Genomic DNA, 26,525 nt, shown 5'->3' on the forward strand with positions numbered 1-26,525 from the left:
TTCTTTCTTTCTTTCTTTTCCTTCCTTCCTTCCTTCCTTCCTTCCTTCCTTCCTTCCTTCCTTCCTTCCTTCCTTCCTTCCTTCCTTCCTTCCTTCCTTCCTTCCTTCCTTCCTTCCCTCCCTTCCTTTCCTTCCTTTCCTTCCTTTCCTTCCTTTTCTTCCTTTCTTTCCTTTCTTTCCTTTCTTTCTTTTCCTTCTTTTCTTTCTGATGGAATCTTGCTCTGTTGCCCAGGCTGGAGTGCAATGGTGCAATCTCAGCTCACTGCAACCTCCACCTTCCAGGTTCAAGCAATTCTCCTGCCTCAGCCTCCCTAGTAGCTGGGATTACAGGTGCCCGCCACCATGCTCAGCTAATTTTTGTATTTTTAGTAGAAGTGGGCATTTCACCATGTTGGTCAGGCTGGTCTCAAACTCCTGACTTTGTGATTCACCTGCTTTGACCTCCCAAAGTGCTGGGATTACAGGCGTGAGCCACCGCACCCAGCCATGAATGGACAGTTTTCAAAGGGAGACATATAAGAAGCCAATAAACGTATGAGTAAGTGCTCCACATCATTAATCATTAGAGAAATGCAAATCAAAACCGCAATGATTTGCCATCTCACACCAGTCAGAATGGCTGTTACTAAAAGGTCAAAAAACAACAGATGCTGGTAAGGCTGCAGAGAAAAGTGAATGCTTATACATCACTGGTGGGAATGTAAATTAGTTCAGCCACCATGGAAAGCAGTCTGGAGATTTCTCAAAGAACTTAAAACAGAATTACCATTTCACCCAGCAACCTACTACTGGGTATATATTCAAAAGAAAATAAATAATTCTACCAAAAAGACACATGCACTTGTATATTTATCACAGTTTTACTTGCAGTAGCAAAGCCATCAGATCAACCTAGGTGCCCATCAATAGTGGATTGGAGGCTGGTCATGGTGGCTTATGCCTTTAATCCTAGCACTTTGGGAGGCCTAGGTGGGAGGATCCCTTGAGGTCAGGAGTTCAAGACCAGCCTGGCCAATATGGTGAAACCCGATTTCTACTAGAAGTACAAAAATTAGCCAGGTGTGGTGGCATACGCGTGTAAGCCCAGCTACTCAGGAGGCTGAGGCAGGAGAATTGCTTGAATCCGGGAGGTGGAGGTTGCAGTGAGCCAAGATTGCGCCATTGCAGCAGCCTGGGTGACAGAAAGAGACTCCATCTCAAAACAAACAAACAAAACTGAAAAAACAACAGTAAATTGGATAAATAAAATGTGCTATATATATGCCATGGACTATTATGCAGCCATAAAAAGAATGAATTAACATCCTTTGCAAGCAACATGGATGCAGCTAGAGGCCGTTATCCTAAGGAAATTAACATAGGAACAGAAAACCAAATACTGCATGTTCTTACGTACAAGTGGAAACTAAACATTGATTACTTATGTATATAAAGATGACAACAATAGACACTGGGGACTACTATGGGGGGAAGAAGGAGGGGGACAAGGGTTAAAAAACTGTTGGGTACTATGTTCACTACCTGAGTGATGGAATCATTCATATCCCAAATCTCAGCATCATGCAATATTCCCATGTAAAAAACCTGTACATATACCCCCTGAATCTAAAATGAAAGTGGAAATTTTTAAAAAATAACAAATCCTAGACTTAAGTCTTTGTTCTGCCACTTAATGTTTTCTTTATCCGTGCAAATATCTCATCTATAATAGAAATACTATCTGCTATGCCTTTTTCACAATACGGCTGTATCAAATGAAATAATATATTCATAACCACCTTGTAAGCTATAAAACATCATGCAAATGTAAGTTGCTTAATACTGAGAGGTGTCCTAGGTGTGAACAAGGATGTTGATTTTCTTTGTCGTCTACTAGGTTTATACTTCTGTTGTAATAAAACATTAATGTAAATAAAATCAAAGCACATCACCTACAGTTGTTTAATAGAGCTGCTTTGGTACTATTTCAAAATGTATAACCACTCAAAATTACTAAATGATGTTTTATACTCCTCTCCTGCTCAATGCAGGGGAAGATAAGGGAAGACTGATAAACTTCTTTAGTAATTTAAGTGTGTATTAAGGGATAAATAAGTAAATAAATATTTGACAGTTTAATACTAGTGGGTTTTGTTTTTGTTGTTGTTGAGGAGTTAGGGAACTCATATTTATTGAGCTGTGTGCTGGGCGCTTTCCGCACATTGCCATATCATCTTCATAGCTGTCCTATGAGTTGGCATTTTTACCTCCATTTTACAGATGAGAACTGAGATTCTCAAATTAAGTAATTTGGCTAGGTTATACCAGTAGTTAATGAAGAAGTTGGAACTTAAAAATGCAGCTTCAAAAATCGATCTCTTTCCATTATACCAGGGGCATATCTGCTTTTCAGTAACAAGCACAAAATTGGAAATCTGTGTGAGCAGTATGCAGGAGTTTTGCTAATTGATGGCAGAGTTTAAACTGAGAGGTAGATTATACTTGGTGTATATGGTTTAAACATGATCCGCCTATGAATCCAGTGGGTGCAGAGACGTTCCATATTCTTGCTGTTGGAATTCCTTCCTAGTATTTTAATTTGGTCTATAATTTTAGTGGAATTAAACAAGAATTTTTAAAGATTATGTACCAGATTGTGTTGTGATTTAGTAAGTTAGTGGTTCATCCAAATCTACTAGCCGCACACTTGGCAGCAGTGGTTAATTATATAGGGATTGTTGTGAGCACATGGTTAGACTTTATCATATACACTAGTGGAGACCTGATTATTGCTGTCATTCTCATTATCTTTTTCTTCCCCCCTAAAAATCTGAGGATGGTCATGGCCAGGGTCAGATATTTAACCATTATATACCCTAGTCATCTTGCTGCTGCTCTAAGAGTTTTGTTAATGTTTGTTTGGTTTTTTTTTTGTGCTTAATGACTCATCATTAGATGTAGGATGGAATCCAAACTCCTTAGCAGGACATAAGGATACGTCATTCTTTTGCTCTGATTTACCTTACCAGTCTTCTCTGCAACCTACACTTCCCAGTAACTCTGCCATGATATATGTTGGTAGGCTCAGTAGAGTTGGCACATAACTTAGAAATAACTCAGTTGTATTATTGGTGTTCATCGTTGGAATTTTGTAGCAGAAGCTCCTGTAGAAGCATATAGATGGTGGGAGGTTGAGGTTGTTGACATCTGTCTCTCTAGGGAGATTCTCTTCATGAAATCAAAGGAAGCAAACAGAATATAGCCCAGAAGTGGCAATGGTAATGTTTAAGAGTTTCCTCTACAGTTGTGAAATTTTTCTTTTTTCTTTTCTTTTCTTTTTTTTTTTTTGAGATGACGTTTCACTCTTGTCATCCAGGCTGAAGTACAATGGTGTGATCTCGGCTCACTGCAACTCCACCTCCTGGGTTCAAATGATTCTCCTGCCTCAGCCTCCGAAGTAGCTGGGATTACAGGCGTGCACCACCACACTCAGCTAATTTTTGTATTTTTAGTAAAGATGGAGTTTCACTGAGTTAGCCAGGATGGTCTCAATCTCCTGACCTCGTGATCCACCCACCTCGACCTCCCAAAGTGCTGGGATTACAGGATTGAGCCACCGCGCCCAACCTGCTCTTAGTTTTAGCTACATGTAGTTGCTGACCACCTGAAATGGTCCAAACTGAGATTTGCTAAAGCATAAAATATATGCCAGATTTCAAAGATTTTTAAAAGAATGTAAAACATTTCATTGATTTTATATTCATAAAATGATAATATCTGAGAAATTGGGGTTAAATAAAATACATTAAAATTAAATTCACCTTTTTCATTTTACTTTTTCAATGTGACTACTAGAAAACCTTAAATTACAAAAGTGGCTTACCTTATATTTCTGATGGACAGAGCTGCTAGAACCTCCCAGCAATTAAAGGCAGTGTCATGTATAAAAAATATCATACATACACAAAGCTAAGACCTACTAACTACTTAAGTGAATATCCTGTTACCTTAAAAGTCTCAAATTATATGCATATTTTAAAAGATACTGTCTTTTTAAAGTTAAATGTTTAAGTTTCATCTAAGATTGACTTTTTTTAAACAAGATAACCTGGAAGTGATCCTATGATATAGTTTATGGGTAGTAGTTTATGGAGACTCACCATATTAGATATTTATAAAGTGTCTGCCAGCCTTACAACGTCCCTCTGCTGTCTGTCTCTCTGTATGCTGCCTCCCTGCCCTTTTTTCTGTCTTCCCACCTACTTTTCAGAGTTGAGCAGAGGCAGACAGATAGGTGCAGCCTGTCTCCACTCCTGACATCTAACCCAAGCCTAGCCCAAGTCTTAGAGAATTTAGAATTGAGATGGAAAGACAGGTTTTCCATTTGGCTGGAACTTGGCTGCCTAGTTGAGGGCGGTGGGAGGCCATCCTCTACTGACAGAGTGGCAAAGAAAGCCAGTTAGTAAGAAAGATGAGTAAAAGCTTTGCAGAAAGAAAGACATAAACAGCAAGGACTCTCAGGATTGCTGCTGGCTTTCCAATTCCTGGGACCAGTTCTTCCAGAAGCCTGGGTGTGTTCTTGATCTTAGATTCTATGAGACACTCCAGTCTCTTCATCACATCTTCCCCTTTCTCTGGCATATACTAAGTAAAATTGATTTTTGTTGACAACCAGAAGACTTCTAATTAATAAATCACTGTGGTCAGATTTAATGGTGCACAGTAGTTGGCAAGAAGTGGGAACTATGAATTACTCAGTTTATCGGTTACTCAGAAAAAAAAGTAAAAGAGGTATAAAATGCAAAGGATTGTAAAAAGCTTTATGAAATTAGTAACTAGACCACATGCATAAAATCTATTTCACTGGTGCTTCCACTTTCTTCAGTCAATGGCACTCTCTTTTAAAGCTGACTGGAACCAAGAGTTTCAATTATACACATGTGGCTGTAATCTTCGAAGCTGCTAAATTTGTTCATTCAGCAAATAGTGCTTGGGTGCCTAGGACATGCTAGACTTTGGGAAAGATGCTGCCTCTGCCTCCAGGCTACATGGAGGAATGAAGTAGCAGATAGACTGTTCAGTGCTGGGTAAGTATGAATTGTCAAACCGGCCCTGTGTCTGAGCTCACAGGATGTGCACTCAATGAACCATAGGAGGAATCAAAGAGGCCATCCTGGAGGAAGTAACTGTTCTTCCTGAAGGGCCAAGAGACATCAGGCAGGCAGAACAAAGAGAATAGTATGCAGAGACATGGCAGTCACAGAGAGCCTGGCATGCTCTGGGAAGGGGTGGTTAATCAACACAGGGGAATGGCAAATTACAAAGCTGGAAAAGTATTCTAGACGGCTGGAATACCAAGTTCAGTCTCTCCACTTTTGTTTTCGGTATAAACAAAAACCAAAACAGAGCTCTGGTTTATTTTTACAACAGTATTAGCCTGAAAAGGGGATTAATTCCAGCATATATTGGTGAGGTTGGTTTGGACATCACTTCTTCCAGGAAGCCTTCTTTGATCAGGTCTTACCTAAGACAAGGTAAGAAGCCCATTCTCCACCCCAACAGCACTCAATCATAAAACTGGGCACGTGGCAGTAAGATTGCCCAATTGCTTGTCTATGGCCCCCACTAGATTTTGGGCTCCTTGTTCATCACAGTATTCCCAGCCCCGTACAAAGCAGGCAGTTAGGCACTGTCAGACACCACTCAGACCTTCATTACCAGAAGACAGAATTATTTCCCCTGACTCCTTAGGGAACACTTCCCAGTTTCCAGCCCACAAGGCAAGGTCTACTGGTCAAGTTTAAATTTCTGTTAAAATATTTTTTAAAATACATTTTTCTTTCTTTCTTTCTTTCTTTTCTTTTCTTTTCTTTGACACAGAGTCTTCCTTTGTCACCCAGGCTGGAGTGCAGTGAGTGAGCTTGGCTCACTGCAACCTCCGCCTCCCAGGCAAAAGCAATCCTCCTGCCTCAGCTTCCCAAGTAGCTGGGATTACAGGCACTTGCCACCACGCCTAGCTCATTTTTGAATTTTTAGTAGAGACGATGTTTTACCATGTTCACCAGACTGGTCTTGAACTCCTGACCTCAGGTGATCTGCCCACCTCGGCCTCCCAAACTGCTGGGATTATAGGCGTGAGTCATTGCACCCAGACTAAAAGACATTTATTTCTTTCCAGATATAAAAGAGCATATCCTTTTGAAGCAGTCTGATTTGTCAGAATTATCTGGAAAGCTCCCCACTGTAGTGAGCCAGCCAGCACCTGCCATTCTGTGACTATGTCCCCCAGGCCTGGATCCCCTAACACAGGGCCACAATCTGAAATAGCATCACTGCCACTGCCTCGTTCAACAATCACCACTTGAGAGCAGAAGCATCTTCAGAGCTCACATTATAAGCTCCAAGAGAACAGGACAATGTCATTCACTTATACATCCCCCGCGGTGCCTGATACAGTGGCTCAGCCAGAAAAAAAAACACTTAGTAATTATTTATTAACTAGAGTCATAGAGCTCTGTTTGTTGCAGGATGCCTGCAATTTCTGCACTCTCAAGTGTTACTTATTTCTACAAAGGAAATCAGCCAGGCACACCCCTGCCAAAAGCAACACACCGATTGTTATAATAGAATTCCTTTCCTCTCATCCTTCCATCCCTCAATTTTCTAAACTTCTTGGAACATTTTAAGAATAATCTGCTTTCCCATTTGCTTGATTTAGAGCTATAATGAGGTGGTAAGGAACTGGGGTGGTTGGTAACTGTTGCTGCCTATTACAGGCATCTGTGCACAGTACTGTTTTAGTTAAACAAATGAGCTCAGATGTTCTGGCAGCAGGCAACTAACAAATCATCATTTGCAGTAAATAAAAGTAAAATGGTACTGTAAAAATGTGCCAATGTTTCCAAGAATATTACGATTAGAAACGAAATGTTGTTTCTGAAGGCAGATTTGGGCAGTAAAAACACGTAAAAGGGGGCAAAAAGGCAGTGTCAGATATTCATACTAATTCAGACTAAATAAGTATCACACAGTATACTTCAAGCTTAATGCATACATAAATTCCATACCTCCAGGTCAATTTGAAAACTGTCAGTAGTGGGAAATTAGGGATAAATACTTAAAACTAGTTATCTCTTAGTCAAAGTAGCTAAACAAACTAAACTCTCAACAACCATACTGATCCAATGACCAGGTGTGGCTCTCCCTGATGCAATCCATATATTAGAGGCCTTCTTCTCAGAGGATGGCCACACTATCACTTTGCCAGCGACATAAACAGATGGGAGTCACAAAACTGGAATCTTGGTTTTATTTTGTTTTTTACTGATACATAATAATTGTAAATATTTGTGGGGATACATGTGGTATTTTGATGCATGTATACAGTGTGTAATGATCAAGTCAGGGTGATTGGGACATCCATCATCTCAAACATTTACCATTTCTTTGTGTCAGTTTTGCTGGTGACATCACAATGAACAATTACTAAGGGATTGGAGAACTGCGCCCAAGAATCAATCAATCAACCTTTTTCTCTCTCTCTCAGACACACACACACACACACACACACAAAATCTGAAACACAGTTAAGAACCTTCATTGGGCTACCCGGAAGATAATTCAGTAAGGAAGTGATTATGAAAATTTTCACAACTAGACTGGGTACTAAAAAATACAAAAAAATTAGCTGGGCGTGGTGGCGGGTGCCTGTAGTCCCAGCTATTCCGGAGGCTGAGGCAGGAGAATGGCGTGAACCCAGAAGGCGGAGCTTGGAGTGAGCCGAGATCGCGCCACTGCACTCCAGCCTGGGCAACAGAGTGAGACTCTGTCTCAAAAACAACAACAACAAAGACCAATCAGTTTCCTTCCACAGGTTTTCTAAAGTTTTCTTGTCAAAAACCTTGATGGAGTGAGTCACTCTTAAAAAGTGCACTTCACCAGCAACAGAAAAGAACCCTGGAGGGTTACAGGTTTTAAAGCTGCCACAAGAGAGTTGCCCATTTGGAGGATTTACTGTACCATGTGTATTGGTAGAAAAGAAAACATAATTTTTAATCAAGTCACCAGGCTCTAAAGCTGGTTCTTGTTCTACTCAGACTTCGGATTCCTGGAATTTTACTTTAAACTCCTTGCATGCCTCAGTCTTCTTATCTATAAAAATAAAGTTTATAGTGACCCTGTCCCCTAGAAGAGATTTTCATGGGATTTAATTGCATCAATATATTTGAAAGTGTTTTGAAAGATATTTAAAAGGTTAAACAAACATGAAGCATTATTTTAATTTATTAGCTATGGGGAAATCACTACATTTTGGAATCAATAATAGCTATCATTTTTAAAAAGTTTTATTTTATTAATTGACATAATTATATTTATAGGGTACCATATGATGTTTTGATGTATTATACATTGTGTAATGATTAAATCAGGGCAATCAGCATATCCATCACCTCAAATACTTATTTCTTTGTGGTGAGAACATTCAAAATTATTTTAGCCATTTTGAAATGTAAAGTACATTATGGTTAATTCTAGTCACCCTACTGTATAATAGAACACCAGAACTTATCCCTCTTATCTAATGTAACTTTGTACCTGTTGACCTCTCTCCCTCTCCCTGCCTGTCCTACCCAGCCTTCAGTGCCACCGTTCTACTGTTTACCTCTATGGATCAACTTTTTAAGTTTTCACAGATGAGTGAGATCATGTGCTATTTGTCTTTGTGCTTGACTTATTTCACTTAATGTCTTGTGGGTTCATCCAGGTGCCTCAAAGGGCAGGATTTCATTTATTTTTATGCCCAAATAGTATTCCATTGTGTATATGTACCTCATTTTAAAAAAATTCATCCATCGATGGATACTTAGGTTGATTCTGTATCTTGGCCATTGTGAATAGTGCTGCAGTAAACATGGGAGTGCAGATATCTCTTTGACATACTGATTTTGTTTCTTTTGGATATAGAAGTTGAGTATCCCTAATCCAAAAATCTAAAATCCAGAATGCTCCAAAATCCAAAACTTTTTGAGCACTGACATGATGCTTAGAGAATAATACTCATTGCACTATTTTGGATTTTGGGTTTTTGGATTAGGGATGCTCAGCTATAATGCAAATATTTCAAAATCGGGGAAAAAAAATCTGAAATCAGAAATGCTTCTGGTCCCAAGCATTTTGGGTGAGGGATACTCAATGTTTATACCCAGTAGTCAGATTATTGGATTATATGGTAGTTCTATTTTTAATTTGTTGAAAAACCTCCCTACTGTTGTCCTTAATGGCTGTACTAATTTACTTCCCTAGTGCCTTGGTCTGTTTTGTGTTGCTATAAAGGAACACCTGAGGCTGGATAATTTATAAAGAAAAGAGGTTTATTTGGCTCACACTTCTGCAGGCTGGTAGCAGCATCTGCATCTGATGAGGGTCTCAGGCTGCTTCCACTCATGGCAGAAGGTGAAGGGGAGCTGGTGTGTACAGAGAACATATGATGAGAAAGGGAACAATGGGGTGGGGAGATGCCAGGCTCTTTTTCACAACCAGTACTAATGGGAACTAATAGAGTGAGAAGTGATTCACTTCTGAGGGAGGGTATCAATCTGTTCATAAGGGATCTGCCCCTATAACCCAGACACCTCCCATTAGGCCCCATCTCTAACATTGGGGATCAGATTTCAATATGAGGTTTATAGGGATCAAACATCCAAATTATAGCACCTACCAACATTGTATAAGAGTTTCCCTTTCTCTGCATCCTTGCCAATGTTTGTAATTTTTTGTCTTTTTAATAATAGCCATTCTAACTGGGTGATGTGATATCTCATTGTGGTTTTGATTTGCTTTTCCCTGGTGATTAGTGGTGATGAGCATATTTTTCATATACCTGTTGCCATTTGTATGTCTTTTTTTTTTTTTGAGATGGAATTTCGCTCTTGTTGCCCAGGCTGGAGTATAATGGCACGATCTTGGCTCACCGCAACCTCTGCCTCCTGGGTTCAAGCGATTCTCCTGCCTCAGCCTCCCCAGTAGCTGGGATTACAGGCATGCGCCACCATGCATGGCTAATTTTGTATTTTTAGTAGAGATGGGGTTTCTCCATGTTGGTCAGGCAGGTCTCAAACTCCCAACCTCAGGTGATCCTCCTGCCTTAGCCTCCCAGAGTGCTGGGATTACAGATGTGAGCCACTGCACCCGGCCTTGTATGTCTTCTTTTGAGGGGTGTCTATTTAGGTCTTCTGTTCATTTTTAAATTGGATTTTTTTTTTTCTGTTGAGTTCCTTGTGTATCCTGGATGAGTCCCTTGTCAGATGCATAGTTTGCAAATATTTTCTCCTTTTCTTTGGATTGTCTATTCACTTTGTTGTTTCCTTTGCTGTGCAGAAGCTTTTTAGTTTGATATAACCCTATTTGTCTATTTTTGCTTTTGTTCTCTGTGCTTTTGAGGTCTTGTCCAGCAAGTCCTTGCCCAGACCCATGTCCTGCAGCATTTCACCTAAGTGTTCTTCAAGTAGTTTCATAGTTTCAGGTTGTACGTTTAAGTCTGTATTTTAAGTTGATTTTTGTAAGTGGTTAGAGATAGGGGTCTAGTTTCATTTTTCTGCATGTGAGTATTCAGTTTACTCAGTACCATTTATTGAAGAGATTGTTCTTTCCCCAATGTGTGTTCTTGATGCCTTTGTCAAAAATCGTGTATGGATTTATTTCTGGGTTCTTTATTCTGTTGAACTATCGAAAAAAGAAATAAGGTAATACATTTTCAATAGCTATTAAAAAAACACCTAGCAATAAATTTAACTGAGGAGGTAAAGATCTCTGCAATGTAAACTATAAGATATTGATGAAAAACATTGAAGAAGACATAAATAAATGCAAAGAATATCCCTTGTTATGTATCAGAAGAATAAATATTGTTAAAATGTCTATGCTATCTAAAGTGATCTATAGATTCCATGCAATCCCTATCAAAATACCAGTGATATTTTTCACAGAAATAGAAAAAAAGTTCTAAAATTTCTGTGGCAACACAGAAGACCCAGAATAGCCAAAGCAATCTTGAGCAAAAAGAGCAAATCTGGAGACATTACATTACCTGATTTCAAAATATACTACAAAGCAATAGTAACCATAACAGCATGGTACTGGCATAAAAACAAACACAGACAAATGGAACAGAGTCTATCATTTATTGAGGATTTACTTTGTGTCAGGCATTGTTCTAAGCACTTTATCGATACTGTATAATTTAATCATAATAACCTTATGAAGGTACTGTTACTATTTCTGTTTTATATATGAAGAAATTAAGACATAAAGATTTAACAAACCAGCCCAAGGTCAACTATCTAGTAAGTAGTTGAACTGGAGTTGGAATGCACTTAAAAAAATTGTGGCGAAATATACACAATGTAAAATGATTTTAACCATTTTAAAGTGTATAGTTCTGTGGCATTAAGTATATTCACATTGTTGTGCAACCATTAACACCATCCATCTCTAAAACTTTTTAATCTTGGCAAACTTAAACTCTATACTGACTAAACACTAGTTCCCTATTTTCCCATCCCCAGCCCCTGGCAACCACCTTCTTGGTTTTTCTCTGCAAGTTTAACTCCCCTAGGAGCCTCATATAAGAGGAATCATACAATATTTATCTTTTTGTGGCTGGCTTATTTCACTTAGCATAATGTCTTCAAGGTTCATTCATGTTGTAGCATATATTGAAATTCCGTGTTTTATTTATTTATTTTTGTTATTATTATTTTCTTTTGAGATGGAGTTTCACTCTTGTTGCTTAGGCTGGAGTGCAATGGTGCCATCTCGGCTCACCGCAACCTCTGCCTCCCGCATTCAAGAGATTCTCCTGCCTCAGCCTCCCGAGTAGCTGGGATTACGGGCATGCGCCACCATGCATGGCTAATTTTGTATTTTTAGTAGAGATGGGGTTTCTCCATGTTGGTCAGGCTGGTCTTGAACTCCCGACTTCAGGTGATCCGCCCGCCTCGGCCTCCCAAAGTGCTGGGATTACAGGCATGAGCCACCGCGCCTGGCAAAATTCCCTATTTCTTAAGGCTAAATAATATTCCATTGTGTGTATGTACATTTCATTTATCCATCTATCTGTTGGTAGACATGTGGGTTACTTCTACCTCTTGGCTACTATTAATGGAGCTGCTATGAACATGAGTGTACAACTATCTCTTCAAGATCCTGCTTTCACTTCTTTTGGGTATCTACCCGGAAGTAGAACTGCTGGATCGTATGGTAATTTTATGTTTAATTTTTTGAGGAACTGCTATATTTTTTGCCATAGTGGCTGCATCATTTTACGTACCATCAGTGTACAAGGGTCCTAATTTCTCTACATTCTTGCTAACACTTGTTACTTTCTGTTTTTTTTCCTTCATCCCTCCTTCCCTCCTTCCCTCCTTCCCTCCTCTTCCTCCTTCCTCTTCCTCCTCCTCTTTTTTTTTTTTTTTTTTGAAATGGAGTCTGACTCTGTCTCCCAGGTTGGAATGCTGTGGGACGATCTTGGCTCACTGCAAACTCCACCTCCTGGGTTCAAGCGATTCTCCTGCCGCAGCCTCCCGAGTAGCTGGGATCACAGGTGTGTACCACCATGCCTGGCTAATTTTTGTGTTTTTAGTAGAGATGGGTTTCACCATATTGGCCAGGCTGGTCTTGAACTCCTGACCTCAAGTGATCTGCCCTCCTCAGCCTCCCAAAGTGCTGGGATTACAGGTGTGAGCCCACCTTGCCTGGCCTTTTTTTTTTTTTTTTTTTTTTAAATAAAAGCCATCCCAATGGGTATGGAGTAGTATCTCACTCTGGTGTTAGTGTTTCACTAATGACTAGTGATATTGAGCATGTTTTCATGTACTTATTGGCCATTTCTATATCCTCTTTGGAAAATGGCTATTTAAGTCATTGGTTCATTTTAAAATTGGGTTGTTTGGTTTTTGTTGTTGTTGAGTTGTAGGAGTTTTAAAAGTATATTCTGGATGTCAGTCTCTTATCAGATATGTGATTTACAAATATTGTTTTCCATTCTGTGGGTTGACTTTCACTCTGTAGATAGTATCCTTTGACGCATGGAAGTTTTTAATTTTGGTAAAGTCCAGCATGTCTGTTTTTTTCTGTTGATACCTGTGCTTTTTGGTGTCACATCCAAGAAATTGTTGTTAAATGCAATCTCAAGAAACATATTTTCTTCTAAGCTTTATTTCTGTCTCTGTCTGTCTGTGCCTCTTTTCTCTGTGTCAATTTGAGTCTGTCTCTGTATCTGTTTCTATATGTTTGAATATTTGTATCTTTTTTCTACATATTTATAAACCATCAAAACATATATGTATCATCTCTCTTTTCTTGCCTTATTTCTTAATTTTCCTTTTTTTTTGTAGAACTTTTTGAAAGTATTGCAGAAATCATGACACTGCATGTATTTCCCAAAAATAATAGCATCTTTCTAAACTATAATTACTACTGCCTTTAGAATCGGGCACACAGGGCCCCTGCCTTGTGCTGTCTACTTTGGAGTGCCTTTCTTGAATTTTGCTAAGTCTCCCCGCTGCCTCAATGCCTGAAAGGCAGGGTGCCCCAAGCTCTTCTCTTTAGGAGTCTCATATTTAGAATTACAGTAAATTTCCTAATTATATTGAAAATTGAAGCCTGTTTTTTTTTTTTTTTTTTTTTTTTTGCTGATCTTATTGTTCACTACTGTGTACCATATTTTTCCTCTAAATTATTTTTCTTATCTTTATGTTTATCTTATCTTTTCTTATCTTTATTTCTTTAACTGATTAGTGTGTACATATTTAGTATTATAGTCATTAATTACCTTTATTCTTCTGTCTCTCTAGTACTGAGTTGAAACTCTTGGAGGAAGCAACCATTTCAGTCTGCAGGTCATTAGGTAAGTGGGGAAAATGTGTGTGTATGTGTGTGGGGCATTGTTTTCAAATTTGGTAGATTTTGATAGTATATGAATTGAATTAATGAAGTAATTCTTCTTCTTTGACAGTAGTAGTAGTATTTTTTTCTATTCGTGGCATTCACAGATGCTGCTAGAAGATACCCTTCAGTCAATAGCAATATGACACATGCTTGACTATATCTGCAGTAGTGGCAATGGACTCTGCTAAGCCATAGACAGTCTTTCAGCTTGTTCTTTTTGTGAATTTTGAAATACTGAAAATAATGTGATTTACCAACTACTGTTATTGACTATGTTCACCAGAATAATTATTACTTGTTAAAATCTATTAGGAATATATGTTAGAAAGTTTCTATAACAAATTGATATTATGGCAAAGAGCATGGAATCCAGAATCACTTTATGATTTTAATTTCAGCTGTGAGACTTATTAGCTGAGCTTTAATTTCCTCATGTAAGCTGAGGATAAGGACAACTATTTACAGGATTCTTATAAGGAAAAATTAGGTAATATGAAATATTCTGTACAATGTGTGGCATGTAGTCATTGCAAACCATTTATATCAGCAAATGTTACCTTTTTCAGGTCTTGTTTTTCAAATGCTTAACTTTCAAGTTCATAGCAATTGGAAGAAATTGTATATATTTTTAAAATGCAGGCAGTTATACTTAGATTGCATTGGTGCTTTGAAAATTAAAGATAATGTGTCTGTAAAATACCTAGTGTATAGGAGTGTAATAAGTGAGAACAATATTCTGTTTTAAAATCAAGCTATATAGGCCAAACAAGGTGGCTCACGCCTGTAATCCCAGCATTTTGGGAGGCTGATGTGGGTGGATCATGAAGTCAGGAGTTCAAGACCAGCTTGGCCAAGATGGTGAAACCCCATCTGTACTGAAAATCCAAAAATTAGCCAGGCATGGTGGCAGGCGCCTGTAATCCAGCTACTCAGGAGGCTGAGGCAGAGAATTGCTTGAACCCAGGAGGCAGAGGTTGCAGTGAGCCGAGAGGATGCCGCTGCACTCCAGCGTGGGAGACAGAGCAAGACTCTGTCTCAAAAAAAATTAAAAAAAAAAAATCAAGCTATATGGATAACTCCCATATAAACTATTTTGCTAAAAACAGTTTTTGATGATTTTTTTTTTTTTTTTTTAAAGAGAGAGAGTCTTACTTTGCTGCCCAGGCTGGAGTGCACTGGTGCCATTGTGGCTCACTGCAGCCTTGATCTTCTGGGCTTCAGTGATCCTTCCACCTCAGCCTCCTGAGAAGCTGGGGCTACAGGTGCATGGCACCACACCTGCCTAATGATTTTATTTTTTGTAGAGATGGGGGTCTCCTGTGTTGCTGAGGCTAGTCTTAGGCTCCTGGCTGCAAGCCATCCTCCTCCTACCTTGGACCCCCAACGTGTTGGGACATTACAGGCATCAGCCTCTGTGCCTGGGCCCAAATATTTTTGTTTTTAAAAACAAACTATGTTGATAATGAAAAAGGTGTTATTGCAGTAGTTGCCTTGCCTTACAACCATAGCTTAGGGAATTAATAGAGCTGGCTTTCAAAAGCCATGTTGCAATTCAGTGCTGAAAATTAAGCAGTTTGATGTAACAATATTAGTGTAGTTACTGTGATAATGACTTTTAAGGTGACTTTGGGTTTTTATAAAAATTAAAAAATTAAAAGATGAAAACACAGAAAAATATAACAAAATAAGGAAAGCAATGAGAAAACAAATAAAGAAAAAAATTACATTAAGAAAACCGAAAGTAGCTGGGAGTGGTGGCTCATGCCTATAATACTGGTAACTTAGGAGGCTGAGGCAGGAGGGTTGCTTGAGGTCAGAGTTCAAGGCCAGCTTGGGCGACATAATAAGATTCCATCTCTACACACAAAAAAATTGATAAAACTTAGCCAGGCATGGTGGCACGTGCCTGTAGTCTCAGCTGCTTGGGAGACTGAGGCAGGAGGATTGATTGAGCCCAGGAATTTGAGGCTGCAGGGAACTGTGGTGGTGCCACTGGACTCCAGTCTGGACAATAGAGCAAGGCTCCAAATCTAGGGGCAAAAAAAAGCAAGTAATATTTACTTATTATATATAATGTGGAAAGCATACTAAAATGTAAACAAGGTAGTAATTGCTCATAATTTGAAAACCCTGACATGGCATTGTTGATATTTTTGTATTTTTTCTTCTACTTATGCAATGGATATAAATTTATATATATATCATCCACCATACAGACACACACACACTCACACACACACACACATATTTTAATCTGTGTTTTTCATTTGACATTGTATCAGGAATGTGTTCATGTTTTAAAATACTTTTGGGAACAGCAAAAAACGATATACATTTATTGCTCCAAATTCCAGTAAATATGATGGTTTGGCTAAAATAAAAATAATCTCATATTAAGCAGTACGTATGTAATCACTGCAAATCTTTAGTGACAGTTTCATATAAATGGTATTATTTATATTTTGTTTACACTCAGCAGCATGTCAGGAACCTCTTCACATCAATAAGTATAAGTGCATATCAACTTTAAGGGCTTTGTGAGTATGCTTAGTTTCCTTTTTGAAAAAAAAAAAATTTAAAGTGCTCGTCTACTGTCAACAATTTTCCTTCTCCTTTTTTTTTGGTCTGAAAATGTTCTATTTTTTTCTTCGCTTTTGAAGCATATGTTTTGCTGGATATAGAATTTTAGATAGACATTAATTTATTTTCCGTAATTTAAAGGTGTCATTTCGTTATTTTTTAGCTTTTCTTGTTTTTGTTGTGAAGAAAGCAGTCAACCTTATTGTTGCTTCTTTGAAAATAATGGAATTTTTAACTTCTGGCTGCTTTTAAGTTTTTCTTTTTATCTTTTGATTTTCAGTAGCCTTAGAGTGAGGTGCTGAGGAGAAGTTTTCTTTGTTTTTTTGTTGCCTGAGGTTTGTAGAGATTCTTAAATCTGTGGGTTGGTGTCTTTTATCAGTATTGGAAAATTCTTTGCCATTATCTGTTTATATATAAAATTTTTGTTCTATTCTGTCTCTCCTCTCCTCCTGGTACACTTGTTATACTTGTGTTCAATGCTTTTGTTTCCATTGTGTTCCATATACTTGTTAGGACTTTTTTTCTTTTGTAGTTTACATTGTTTTTCTCTCTGACCTTCAATGAGATATTTTCTGTTAATTCATCTTTAGTTTCTAGTCTTTTCCTTTTTTTTTTTTTTTTTAATTTTTATTTTGAGACAGTGTCTCACTCTGTTTCCCAGGCTAGAGTGCAGTGGCACTATCACTGCTCACTGCAACCTCAGCTTCCTGGGCTCAAGAGATCCTTCCACTTCAGCCTCCTGAGTAGCTGGGACTATAGGCATATGTCACTATGCCTGGATAATTTTTAAGTTTTCTGTAGAGGTGGGATCTTGCCATGTTGTCTTGAGCTTCTAGGCTCAAGTGATCCTCCCATCTAGGCCCCCACAAAGTGCTGAGATTACAAGTGTGAGCTACTGTCCCTGGTACTCATCTTTTCTTCTGGTATGTCCCATTTGCTGTTAAAACTATCTACTGAGATTTTTAAAACAAGCTTTTAATTTTAGAATAGCTGTAGACTTATGGAAACATTTCAAAGCTAGTATAGAGCGTTCCTGTATACTCTTCACCTATTTCCCCTATTTTAACATCTTACTTTAGTATGGTACATTTGTTTCAACTAAGGAATCAACATTGGTACAGATATACCCCAGAGATATTGTGGGTCAGTTCCAGACCACTGAGATAAAGCCAGTATTGCAATAAAGTGAATTGCATGAATTTTTTGGTTTCCCCGTGCTTATAAATGTTATGTTTACATTACACCATGGTCTATCAAATGTGCAATAACATGTGTTAAATGTACGTATCTTAATCTTATAACTGTATCACAAAAAAATGCTAACACATCATCTGAGCCTTTAATGAGTCATAATCTTCTTGCTCGTGACAACGTGACATCCAAGATCACTGATTCAACCAGGTGCGGTGGCTCACTCCTGTAATCCCAGCACTTTGGGAGGCTGAGGTGGGCATATCACCTGAGGTCAGGAGTTCAAGACCAGCCTGGCCAACATGGTGAAAACCCATCTCTACAAAAATACAAAAATTGACTGGGCATGATGGCAGGTGCCTGCAATCTCAGCTACTCAGGAGGCTGAGGCAGGAGAATCGCTTGAACCCGGAAGGCAGAGGTTGCAGTGAGCCGAGATCACAGCATTGCACTCCAGCCTGGGTGACAGAGTGAGACTCTGACACACACACACAAAAAGATCACTGATTAGAGATCACTACACAGATATAACAATAAAATGCTTGAAATATTGCAAGAATTGGCTGGGCATGGTGGCCTGTAATCCTGGCACTTTGGGAGGCCAAGGCGGGAGGATTGCTTGAGTCCAGGAATTTGAGACCAGTCTGGGCAACATAGCAAGACCCTGTCTCTACAAAATACTAAAAGAAAATTAGCCAGACATGATGACTCCTGAGTAGCTACTCAGGAGGCTGAGATGGGAAGATCTCTTGAGCCTGGGAGGTTGAGGCTGCAGTGAGCTGTGATCACACTACTGCATTCAGCCCCATAGGTGACAGAGTAAGACCCGTTTCAAAAAAAAAAAAGAAAAAAGTAAGTAAATAAATATGAAGACATTTTGCAAGAACTATCAAAATGTGATGCAGAGACATGAAGTGAGCATGTGTTGTTGGAAAAATGGCGCTGATAGACTTGCTCACTGCAAGGTTGCCACAAACCTTCAATTTGTAAAAAATGCAGTATATTTGAAGCACAATAAAGCAAAGCATGATAAAATGAGGTTATGTTAATTCTATTAACTAAACTGCACACTTCAGTCTTTCACTTGCTTTCTCCTAATGTGCCTTCACTGTTCCAGGATCCCACCTAGGGTGCCACATGACATCTAATCGTCATGTATTTCTCTGGTCTGCAACAGTCTCTCAAATTTTCCACATTTTTGATGCCTTTTGATGATTTTGGGGAGTATTAGTAGGGTATTTTCCAAAATGTTCCTCAATTTGAGTTGTCTGATGACTTTCTCATACTTAAACTGGGGTTATAGGTTTGTGGAAGGAAGACCATGGAGATGAAGTGCTGTTCTGAACACACTGTATCAAGGGGACATGCTGTTAATATGACTTATCACTGATGGTGTTGACATTGATCACTTGGCTGAGGTACTATTTATCAAGTTTCTTCAGTGTAAAGTTGTTTCTTTCTCTCCTGATTCCTTCATTTTCAAAGGGTAGTTTTTCTAGATATAGAATTCTTGGTTAACATTTTTTTCTCTTTCAGCACTTTGAACATATTATTCTACTGTCTTCTGGTCTCTATTTTTTCAGATAAGTCTGACATTAATTGTATTGTTGTTCCCCTGAAAATGTTGAGAGATTTTTTCCTGCTGCTTGTAACATGTTCTCTTTGCTTTTTAAAGGAGTTTTTTGGCCAGGCGTGGTGGCTCACACCTGTAATTCCAGCTCTTTGGGAGGCCACAGCAGGAAGATTGCTTGAGGCCAGGAGTTAGATGCCAGTCTGGGCAACATAGCAAGACCCTGTCTCTACAAAAATAAAAATAAAAATGAAAATAAAAATTAGCCTGGCATGGTGGCTTGCATCTCTTAGATGTGTAGATTAATGGTTTTCCTCAGTTTTGGGAAATATGTTGCCTTTTTTTGTTTTTTTGTTTTTTCTTTTTTAAGGAATAGGGTCTCATCCTCTTATCCAGGCTGGTCTTGAACTCCTGGCCCCAAGCATGCATCCCACCTCAGCCTCCCCAAAGCACTGGCCATTATTTTTGTTAGGCTTTTTATGCTTCGCTTTATTACCTTTTTCCTGAATGTACACATGAGGTTTTCTTGATCAGATTTCTTTTCTTTTTTTTGAGTCAAGAGTTTTGCTCTTGTTGCCCAGGCTGGAGTGCAGTGGTGTGATCTCCACTCACTACAACCTCCACCTCCTGGGTTCAAACGATTCTCCTCCCTCAGCCTCCCAAGTAGCTGGGATTACAGGCATGCACCACCACACCCAGCTAATTTTGTATTTTTAGTAGAGATGAAGTTTCACCATGTCAGTCAGGCTTGTCTTGAACTCCTGACCTCAGGTGATCCACCCGTCTTGGCCTTCAAAGTGCTGGGATTACAGGCTTGAGCCACCACGCCCAGCCCAGATTTCATATTAAATACTTCACAGTAAATAAGACGTCCACTGGTCCTTCTTTGTCCTAGTTCTTACCCACTAGGATAATGCTGTGAGAGCCAGGTCAGTTGTTTCGCATGATAGTCAGACTCCTTGTAGGTGAGGGATGAGGAAAAACATTTGCCAGCTTATAAAGGGTAAAGAAGCAGCTGTACCGTCCTCTCCTGAAAGTCTGCTCTTTACTCTAGTCCTTTGGCATATAAATACAATTTTTTCAGGAGCCAGGTATCCTCACTTCTTGTTTTGGCATTTTAACCTAGGGATATCTCCAAGTTCTGTGGCCTCATTTGTCCTTTTTTTCTTTTTTTTTCTTTTTGTTCATGAGACTTTTTCCTTTAACTCTTGGTGATAAATATTTCTCATTATGCTTTTTCTCTGTATGGTTTTTCCTATAATTTGATGAGGCGTTTTGATTGGTGTATTAAGATCCTTTTCAGTTCAGAAGTTTGTTTTTCTTTTTTCTTTTTTTCATTATGGCTCTGATTTTGTGTTTTAGTTTCTTCTCCTTACCTCTTGATCACCCGTAATGTTCAGGTTGGATCTCTGTTCTTTACTTTCTGTATCTTTTTGTCTCTGTTCTTTTCTCATATTTCCTCCTTTGTATGATTGATTTCAATGTTTTATACACTGCCAGTTCTCCTCTTTTACTATTGTAGTGTATGTTTTAGCTGTTATTGCATTTTTAGCTTGTTTCTTAATCATTTCTAGTCTTTTGTAGATAGGCTGCTCTTTTTGTTGTTGTTGTTGTTGTTGAGATGGAGTCTCGCTCTGTTGCCCAGGCTGGAGTGCAGTGGCATGATCTTGGCTCACTGCAACCCTCGCCCCCTGGGTTCAAGCCATTCTCCACCTCAGCCTCCCAAGTAATTGGGATTACAAGCATGCGCCACCATGCCTGGCTAATTTTTGTATTTTTAGTAGAGATGGGGTTTTACCATATTGGCCAGGCTAGTCTTGAACTTCTGACCTCAAGTGATCTTCCTGCCTCGACCTCCCAAAGTGCTAGGATTACGGGTGTGGCTCACTGCCCCCAGCCATTTTTTTTTTTTTTTTTTTTTTGAGACATGGTCTTGCTCTGTCGCTCATGCTGGAGTGCAGTGGTGTGATCATGGCTTACTGTAGCTTCAACCTCCTGGGCTCAAAGCAGTCCTCCTGCCTGGCCTCCTGGGTAGCTGGGACCATAGGCATGCACAACCACACCTGGCTAATTTTTGTATTTTGTGTAGAGATGGGTTTTTGTGATGTTGCCTAGGCTGGTCTTGAACTTCTGCCCACAAGCATTCCTCTCACCTTGGCCTCTCCAAGTGCTGGGATGCAGGTGTGTGCTGCTGTGCCTGGCTTGCTCTCTTTTCATTACATGTGTTTCCCCCAATGGATTTCTGTTCTTTTTTAAAAAATAGATGGTTAATTTTCCTATTGTCCGTTGTTGATTGCTATGTATTAAAATTCTTTTGGCAATTTTGATTTAGCTTTTCTTCTGAGGTTTCACTGTAACTCATTTCTTATCCTCTGGTTGCTGCTGTTGTTATTTTCTCGTTTTCATTAAACTAACATATTTATGGAGCACCTACTATATTACAGGAATTATCCCATAAGCTTGGGCTGTGACTGCAAAAAACACACCCAGGTCTCTGACCTCATGGATCTATTTATTTCATTGAGGAGCCAGATAATTAATAAGTATATCTAGTTTATATAATGGTGGCTGTTGAGAAAAATAAAGCAGAGTAAGGGGATGGGATATAACCCATGAAGGTGCCTTGTTTGCTCCCAGAGAAGCTGCGTTTATTTCCTCTGTTGCTTGTGTAGATCCTATAGATGCTTGTTGAATCTGCTGTTATTTTAGTTTGAGAGCAAATTGATATATTTCCCAACCTAATTTATAGAGCCCGAGAAGATTTTATTTGTCCAAGTCTTCTTAGTTTAAATGGGACCTTCATTACCCTCGCTTCTTGGCTTTGAGGTATGAGGGAATTCTGAAGTTCCCAGGTTGATCATCTGCATCAGTGTCTTTCTACCTCTCCCTCCACCATATGCTGCTGTGTTGTCCAAGCCGAATATGTATCTCTAAATAAGGATTCTTAAAAAAAAAGTACCACGATCTTATGAAAAAAACAACTTTTAATATCACAAAATATTCGGTGTTCAAATTTGTAATTGTCTCATTTTGTTTGAACTGGGGGCCAAATAAGTTCACACATTATTTTTGGTTATGTCTTTATATTTCTTTTCATAGCAAGTTTCCCTTTTCATCTGTCTTTTTCTTCTTTTCCCTCTCTCAGTGTATTTATTGAAGAAACTGAGTGGTGGAGTTTCCCACAATGTAGATTTTGTTCGTTGTATCCCTGTGTGGGGTGATCTTGTCCTCTCTCCTCTGTATTTTCTCTACATTGGTTGTTGGATTTTAGAGCTCATGAGTCTTTCAGTGAGATCTTAGAAAAGTTTGTTTCAGGGGCTAGAAGCAAATTTAATCTCTCATCTCAAACAGAAATCCTGTCTACAATACCCTTATCTGAATGTTACCCAAACTTTGCTTGAATTCTTGTAGAGATGGGGGCATTCCCTTCTTTACACGAGCATCACTAGTTAACAGACTGCTACAAGTTCAAGCTCTAGCATCAGGTAAGTTAGCTCTTTATCAAGCACTGTTGTTATCTTAATTTTACAGATTAGGAAACTGAGGCAGGGGCCAGTTTGGTAAGTTGCCAAGTGTTCTACAGCTGGTCAGTGGTGGAACTGAGATTTGAACTTTGTCAGATTCTGTAATCTAGTCCCATTACACTTTTCTGCTTTCCGGTTGGACCTCCTGTGTTGTTACTCTGGCTCCCGAAGCTCATTCAGCTTCAACATAGCATTTTATTTGCACCAATTAACTGTGATCATGTAAAATTTCTTTTCTTCTACCATTGAGATATTTTGGAATCTTGAATCTACCATGGAGTATTGTTTAAAATCATTGAGTGTATTTAATTTTATTAACTTACTACCCTAATCTTCATCTTATCCAAAAGAGTATCATGGAAACTTTTTAACTGTCTTGGTAGGTAAGCTCCACGAAGACAGGGAGTTCTCTTTACAAATATTTCCTTAGTATCTGAAACAGTGTGGGCACATATGAGTAGCTCAATAAATACATGCTGATTGAATGAATGAATGAAGAAGGTACACAGCGCTTTAATTATATCAATCCAGTAGTCTGGTTACTCTTTCCAAAAACACAATGTTTTATTTTTTTAAATAGCTAATCATTTATACATTCAACAATTACAAGGCCATTCAGTAATAAAGGGGGCTGTTGAATGAACAGAGATTTCAAAGTTGGGATTCTGAGTGATGATTGTAGTCATGTTACCCTCAGCTTAGTTTGTTTCAGCATTTTGTTTGGATTTACAATAGCTAGATAAAGTCCCAGAGAGATGCACTTGCAAACCTTAACTGGTTTTTTGTTTGTTTGTTTGTTTTTTCTTAAAAAGTTTATCCTGAGGTCTCTGGGTATTTTTTCATTAACACTAAAACTTGAAAGAGGAATAGGACATTTTTGTTTCAAAGTGAAACTCTTAACATTATCTACTATCTTATCACATATCTATTCTTTTTTTTTTTTTTTGACAAATCTTATTTTATTCAGATAGCAGTCTGATCACACATGGTCCAACAATACTCAAATAATAAATCAAATATAACCAGATGTTAAAGATTGGTCTTCAAACATCATAGCCAATGATGCCACGCTTGCCTATGATCTCCAACATAAAACCACATCAACACCTCAGTGGCCACCAAACCATTCAGCACAGCTTCCTTAACTGTGAGCTGTTTGAAGCTACTAGTCTGAGCACTATTGACTATTTTTTTCAGGCTCTGAATAGCTCTAGGGATCTCAGCAGGGGTGGGAGGAACCAGCTCAACCTTGGCGTAGTACCAAAATGTGGCCAATCAAGGCTTCGAGTAAGTCACAGCAGCATTCACCAGAGCCGGGGTCTTCTCAACAAGGTTACGGACAAATTGGGCCATGGTTCTGGAATGCAAAGTCCGTCGCCCGGAATGGCCGGCTGAATGTCACCCCCACATATCTATTCTTGATTGTGAAGGCTGGACAAAAACTGCTGATTGACAACAAATGTTGCACCTTGCTACTCACAGTGGTATTCTTCAGCTAGCAGCAGCAGCAGTGGATGTCACCTGAGAGTGATAGAGATGCAGAATCTCAGTGCACATTTCACATGTGGAGTCCATTTGCATTTTAGTAAGAATGCCTTGTGATTTAAATACACATTAAACTTTGAGAAGTACTGTCAACTTCAGTTAGGAGTATGGTGGACCTGAGCTTCTGAACTTCCACCAAGCTCTCAGATAATGCTGTTGTGGCCAGTCCATGAGCCACACTTGGAATAGCAAAGTGCTTGTCATTTTATCACAGTTAGAAAGTTAGGCAATTACTTGGATTGACTCTCAAGTCATGACATATGCAGCAGGGAGTGAGCCTGGCAGTTATTAAGCGCAATGCAGGTATGCTGTAATGCTGTACTTACTCCCATGTATAATATTTTAAAATATATGTGTATGGGCCTGAATTTTAAAAAATATTCTGGAGAACTTCATTTTTTCAAATCTTGACACATTTCAATAAGTTCCAATATGCCAGCCTGGGCAACATAGGGCCATCCCATCTCTACAAAAAATACAATTAGCTGAGCATGGTGGTGCATGCCTGTAGCACTAACTACGTGGGAGGCTGAGGCAGAAGGATCACTTGAACCCAGGAGCTCAAGGTTGCAGAGAGCTATGATTGCACCACTGCTGTCCGGCCTGGGTGGTAGATCAAGACCCTGTTTCTACATTTGAAAAAAAGAAGTTCAAATATATGCAAAATTCCCAGATCTTCGTAAGAATGAAGTTTCCTGGCTCCCCAAGCCAGTGTGTTTGAGTGTTTGCATTTCCAGTTTTCAAACTAGTTAAAAATACACTTCAGAAGAGAAACAATTATCCAGGACTCTGGAATCTCACATTTTGAAAACCACTGGTCAAGGAAGAAGACTGTGTTTGCTACTAACATATTGTTGACTTTAAGCCCAGAGCTTAGCCTTTCTGAGCCTGTCTCTTCATCAGTCAAATGAAAGGTTCTTCAAAATAATCTCTCCCTTCTGATGAATTCTTAGCTTCCATGCTTCTGTGACTTGCTATGCAGCCTAGTAGAGCTTTATAGTTTCGTTAAGTCCAATTTCTTGATTATAGAGGTTGCTTCACCTAGCAGTTTAAAGTCAAAGATTTGAGCCAGTTGATAAGGATGTTTCCTTGAGCAAGTAGCAACCTCCAGGTGAGGATCTGTGAAATGGAAGCAATACTAGTGCTTTTCCTGGAGGGTTGGTGTGAAGATTAAATGAGTTAATGCATGTAAAGCACCTACTCTATGTTGTTCATCATATGTTAGCTGTTGTTTCTTTTGCAGATGAGAAAACTGAGGTTGGAGAAGTAAGTGATTTGTCTGAGGTTCAGTATTCAGTTAATTATAGACCTGGATCTAGAAACTAAATCTGATTACTGATACAGTTGCTGAAGTGCCCGTCATTTAAAGTTAAAAACAAATTCTTTAAAGTTTTGGCTGGTCAAATAGCTCCCCCTCTAGCCACACTGCTTTGTTGATATATTTTCTTAATTTTTCATTCAAATGATTTGTGATCTGGACGGTGTTTTAGATTTAATAAACTTTTATAGTTTATTATATTCTATATACTGGGGACATATGATCAATTTTTGAGTTTTTAAAAATCTTTTCTAGAGAAAGATTTAGTGTGTAACTTGACTATGTCTGTTAACTATTACTTTTTCCTTTATGATTTTGCATTCTGAGATAAGATGGCTACTTGTACTGTTTCTATCATTTTCATTTTGCACATCAGTTTTTGATGTTCAGAATTAAGACCAAGAGCAGCAGTTTCTCTCATTGCTTATTTCTGTAATTAGGTGTGAAATTAACAGTAAGGTTGGTCACTGAGCAATTTCAATATGGCATTTGGTTTTATAAGTGTTATGATAAGCTCACTTTGATTTTAGTTCTTAAATTTAACTTTTTAAAACCTTTTCTTCTCTTGCAGTTGAAAACAATCCTCGAACAGGAAATCTTGGTGCACTGATTAAGGTCTTCCTTTCTAGAACCAAAGAACTAAAACTCTCAGCAGAATGTCAGAAGTAAGCTGGCTAATTAAACCATGTTTGCTTTATATTTAACAATGTGAATTTTAGTTTTCATTTATTGGTGGAAATGGACTGTGGTCTTTTGAAAATCTCTGTGAAGGAATTATTCTTATTATTAAGGAAAAAAGGTAAAAGAGGTATTAGGTTAGTGTCTTAAGTCACTGGGGTGAGACTATAGATTTTGGAATTTGATTTCAGGT

At 38.7% G+C, this 26,525-nt stretch overlaps 1 protein-coding gene and 1 pseudogene across 16 annotated transcripts in view; one reads left to right on the plus strand and one right to left on the minus strand.

Moving 5' to 3' along the window:
* LOC105489384 (dymeclin) overlaps nt 1–26,525 on the plus strand; it is a 406,658-nt gene that overhangs the window by 48,521 nt on the left and 331,612 nt on the right. For 15 of the 16 annotated variants that reach the window (XM_071085384.1, XM_071085386.1, XM_071085387.1 and 12 more), the window contains exons 3-4: nt 13,833–13,885; nt 26,226–26,319. In XM_071085384.1, coding sequence (XP_070941485.1) covers nt 13,833–13,885; nt 26,226–26,319 — 147 coding nt within the window. Of the gene's footprint in view, nt 1–13,832; nt 13,886–19,096; nt 19,116–26,225; nt 26,320–26,525 lie in introns of those variants that run through there. The other variant, XM_071085388.1, reaches the window with a different exon arrangement.
* Nucleotides 23,732–24,163, minus strand: LOC112427970 (ATP synthase subunit g, mitochondrial pseudogene; annotated as a pseudogene).

This window comes from Macaca nemestrina, chromosome 19, assembly GCF_043159975.1.
Source record: "Macaca nemestrina isolate mMacNem1 chromosome 19, mMacNem.hap1, whole genome shotgun sequence".
Classification (NCBI taxonomy): Eukaryota; Metazoa; Chordata; class Mammalia; order Primates; family Cercopithecidae; genus Macaca; species Macaca nemestrina.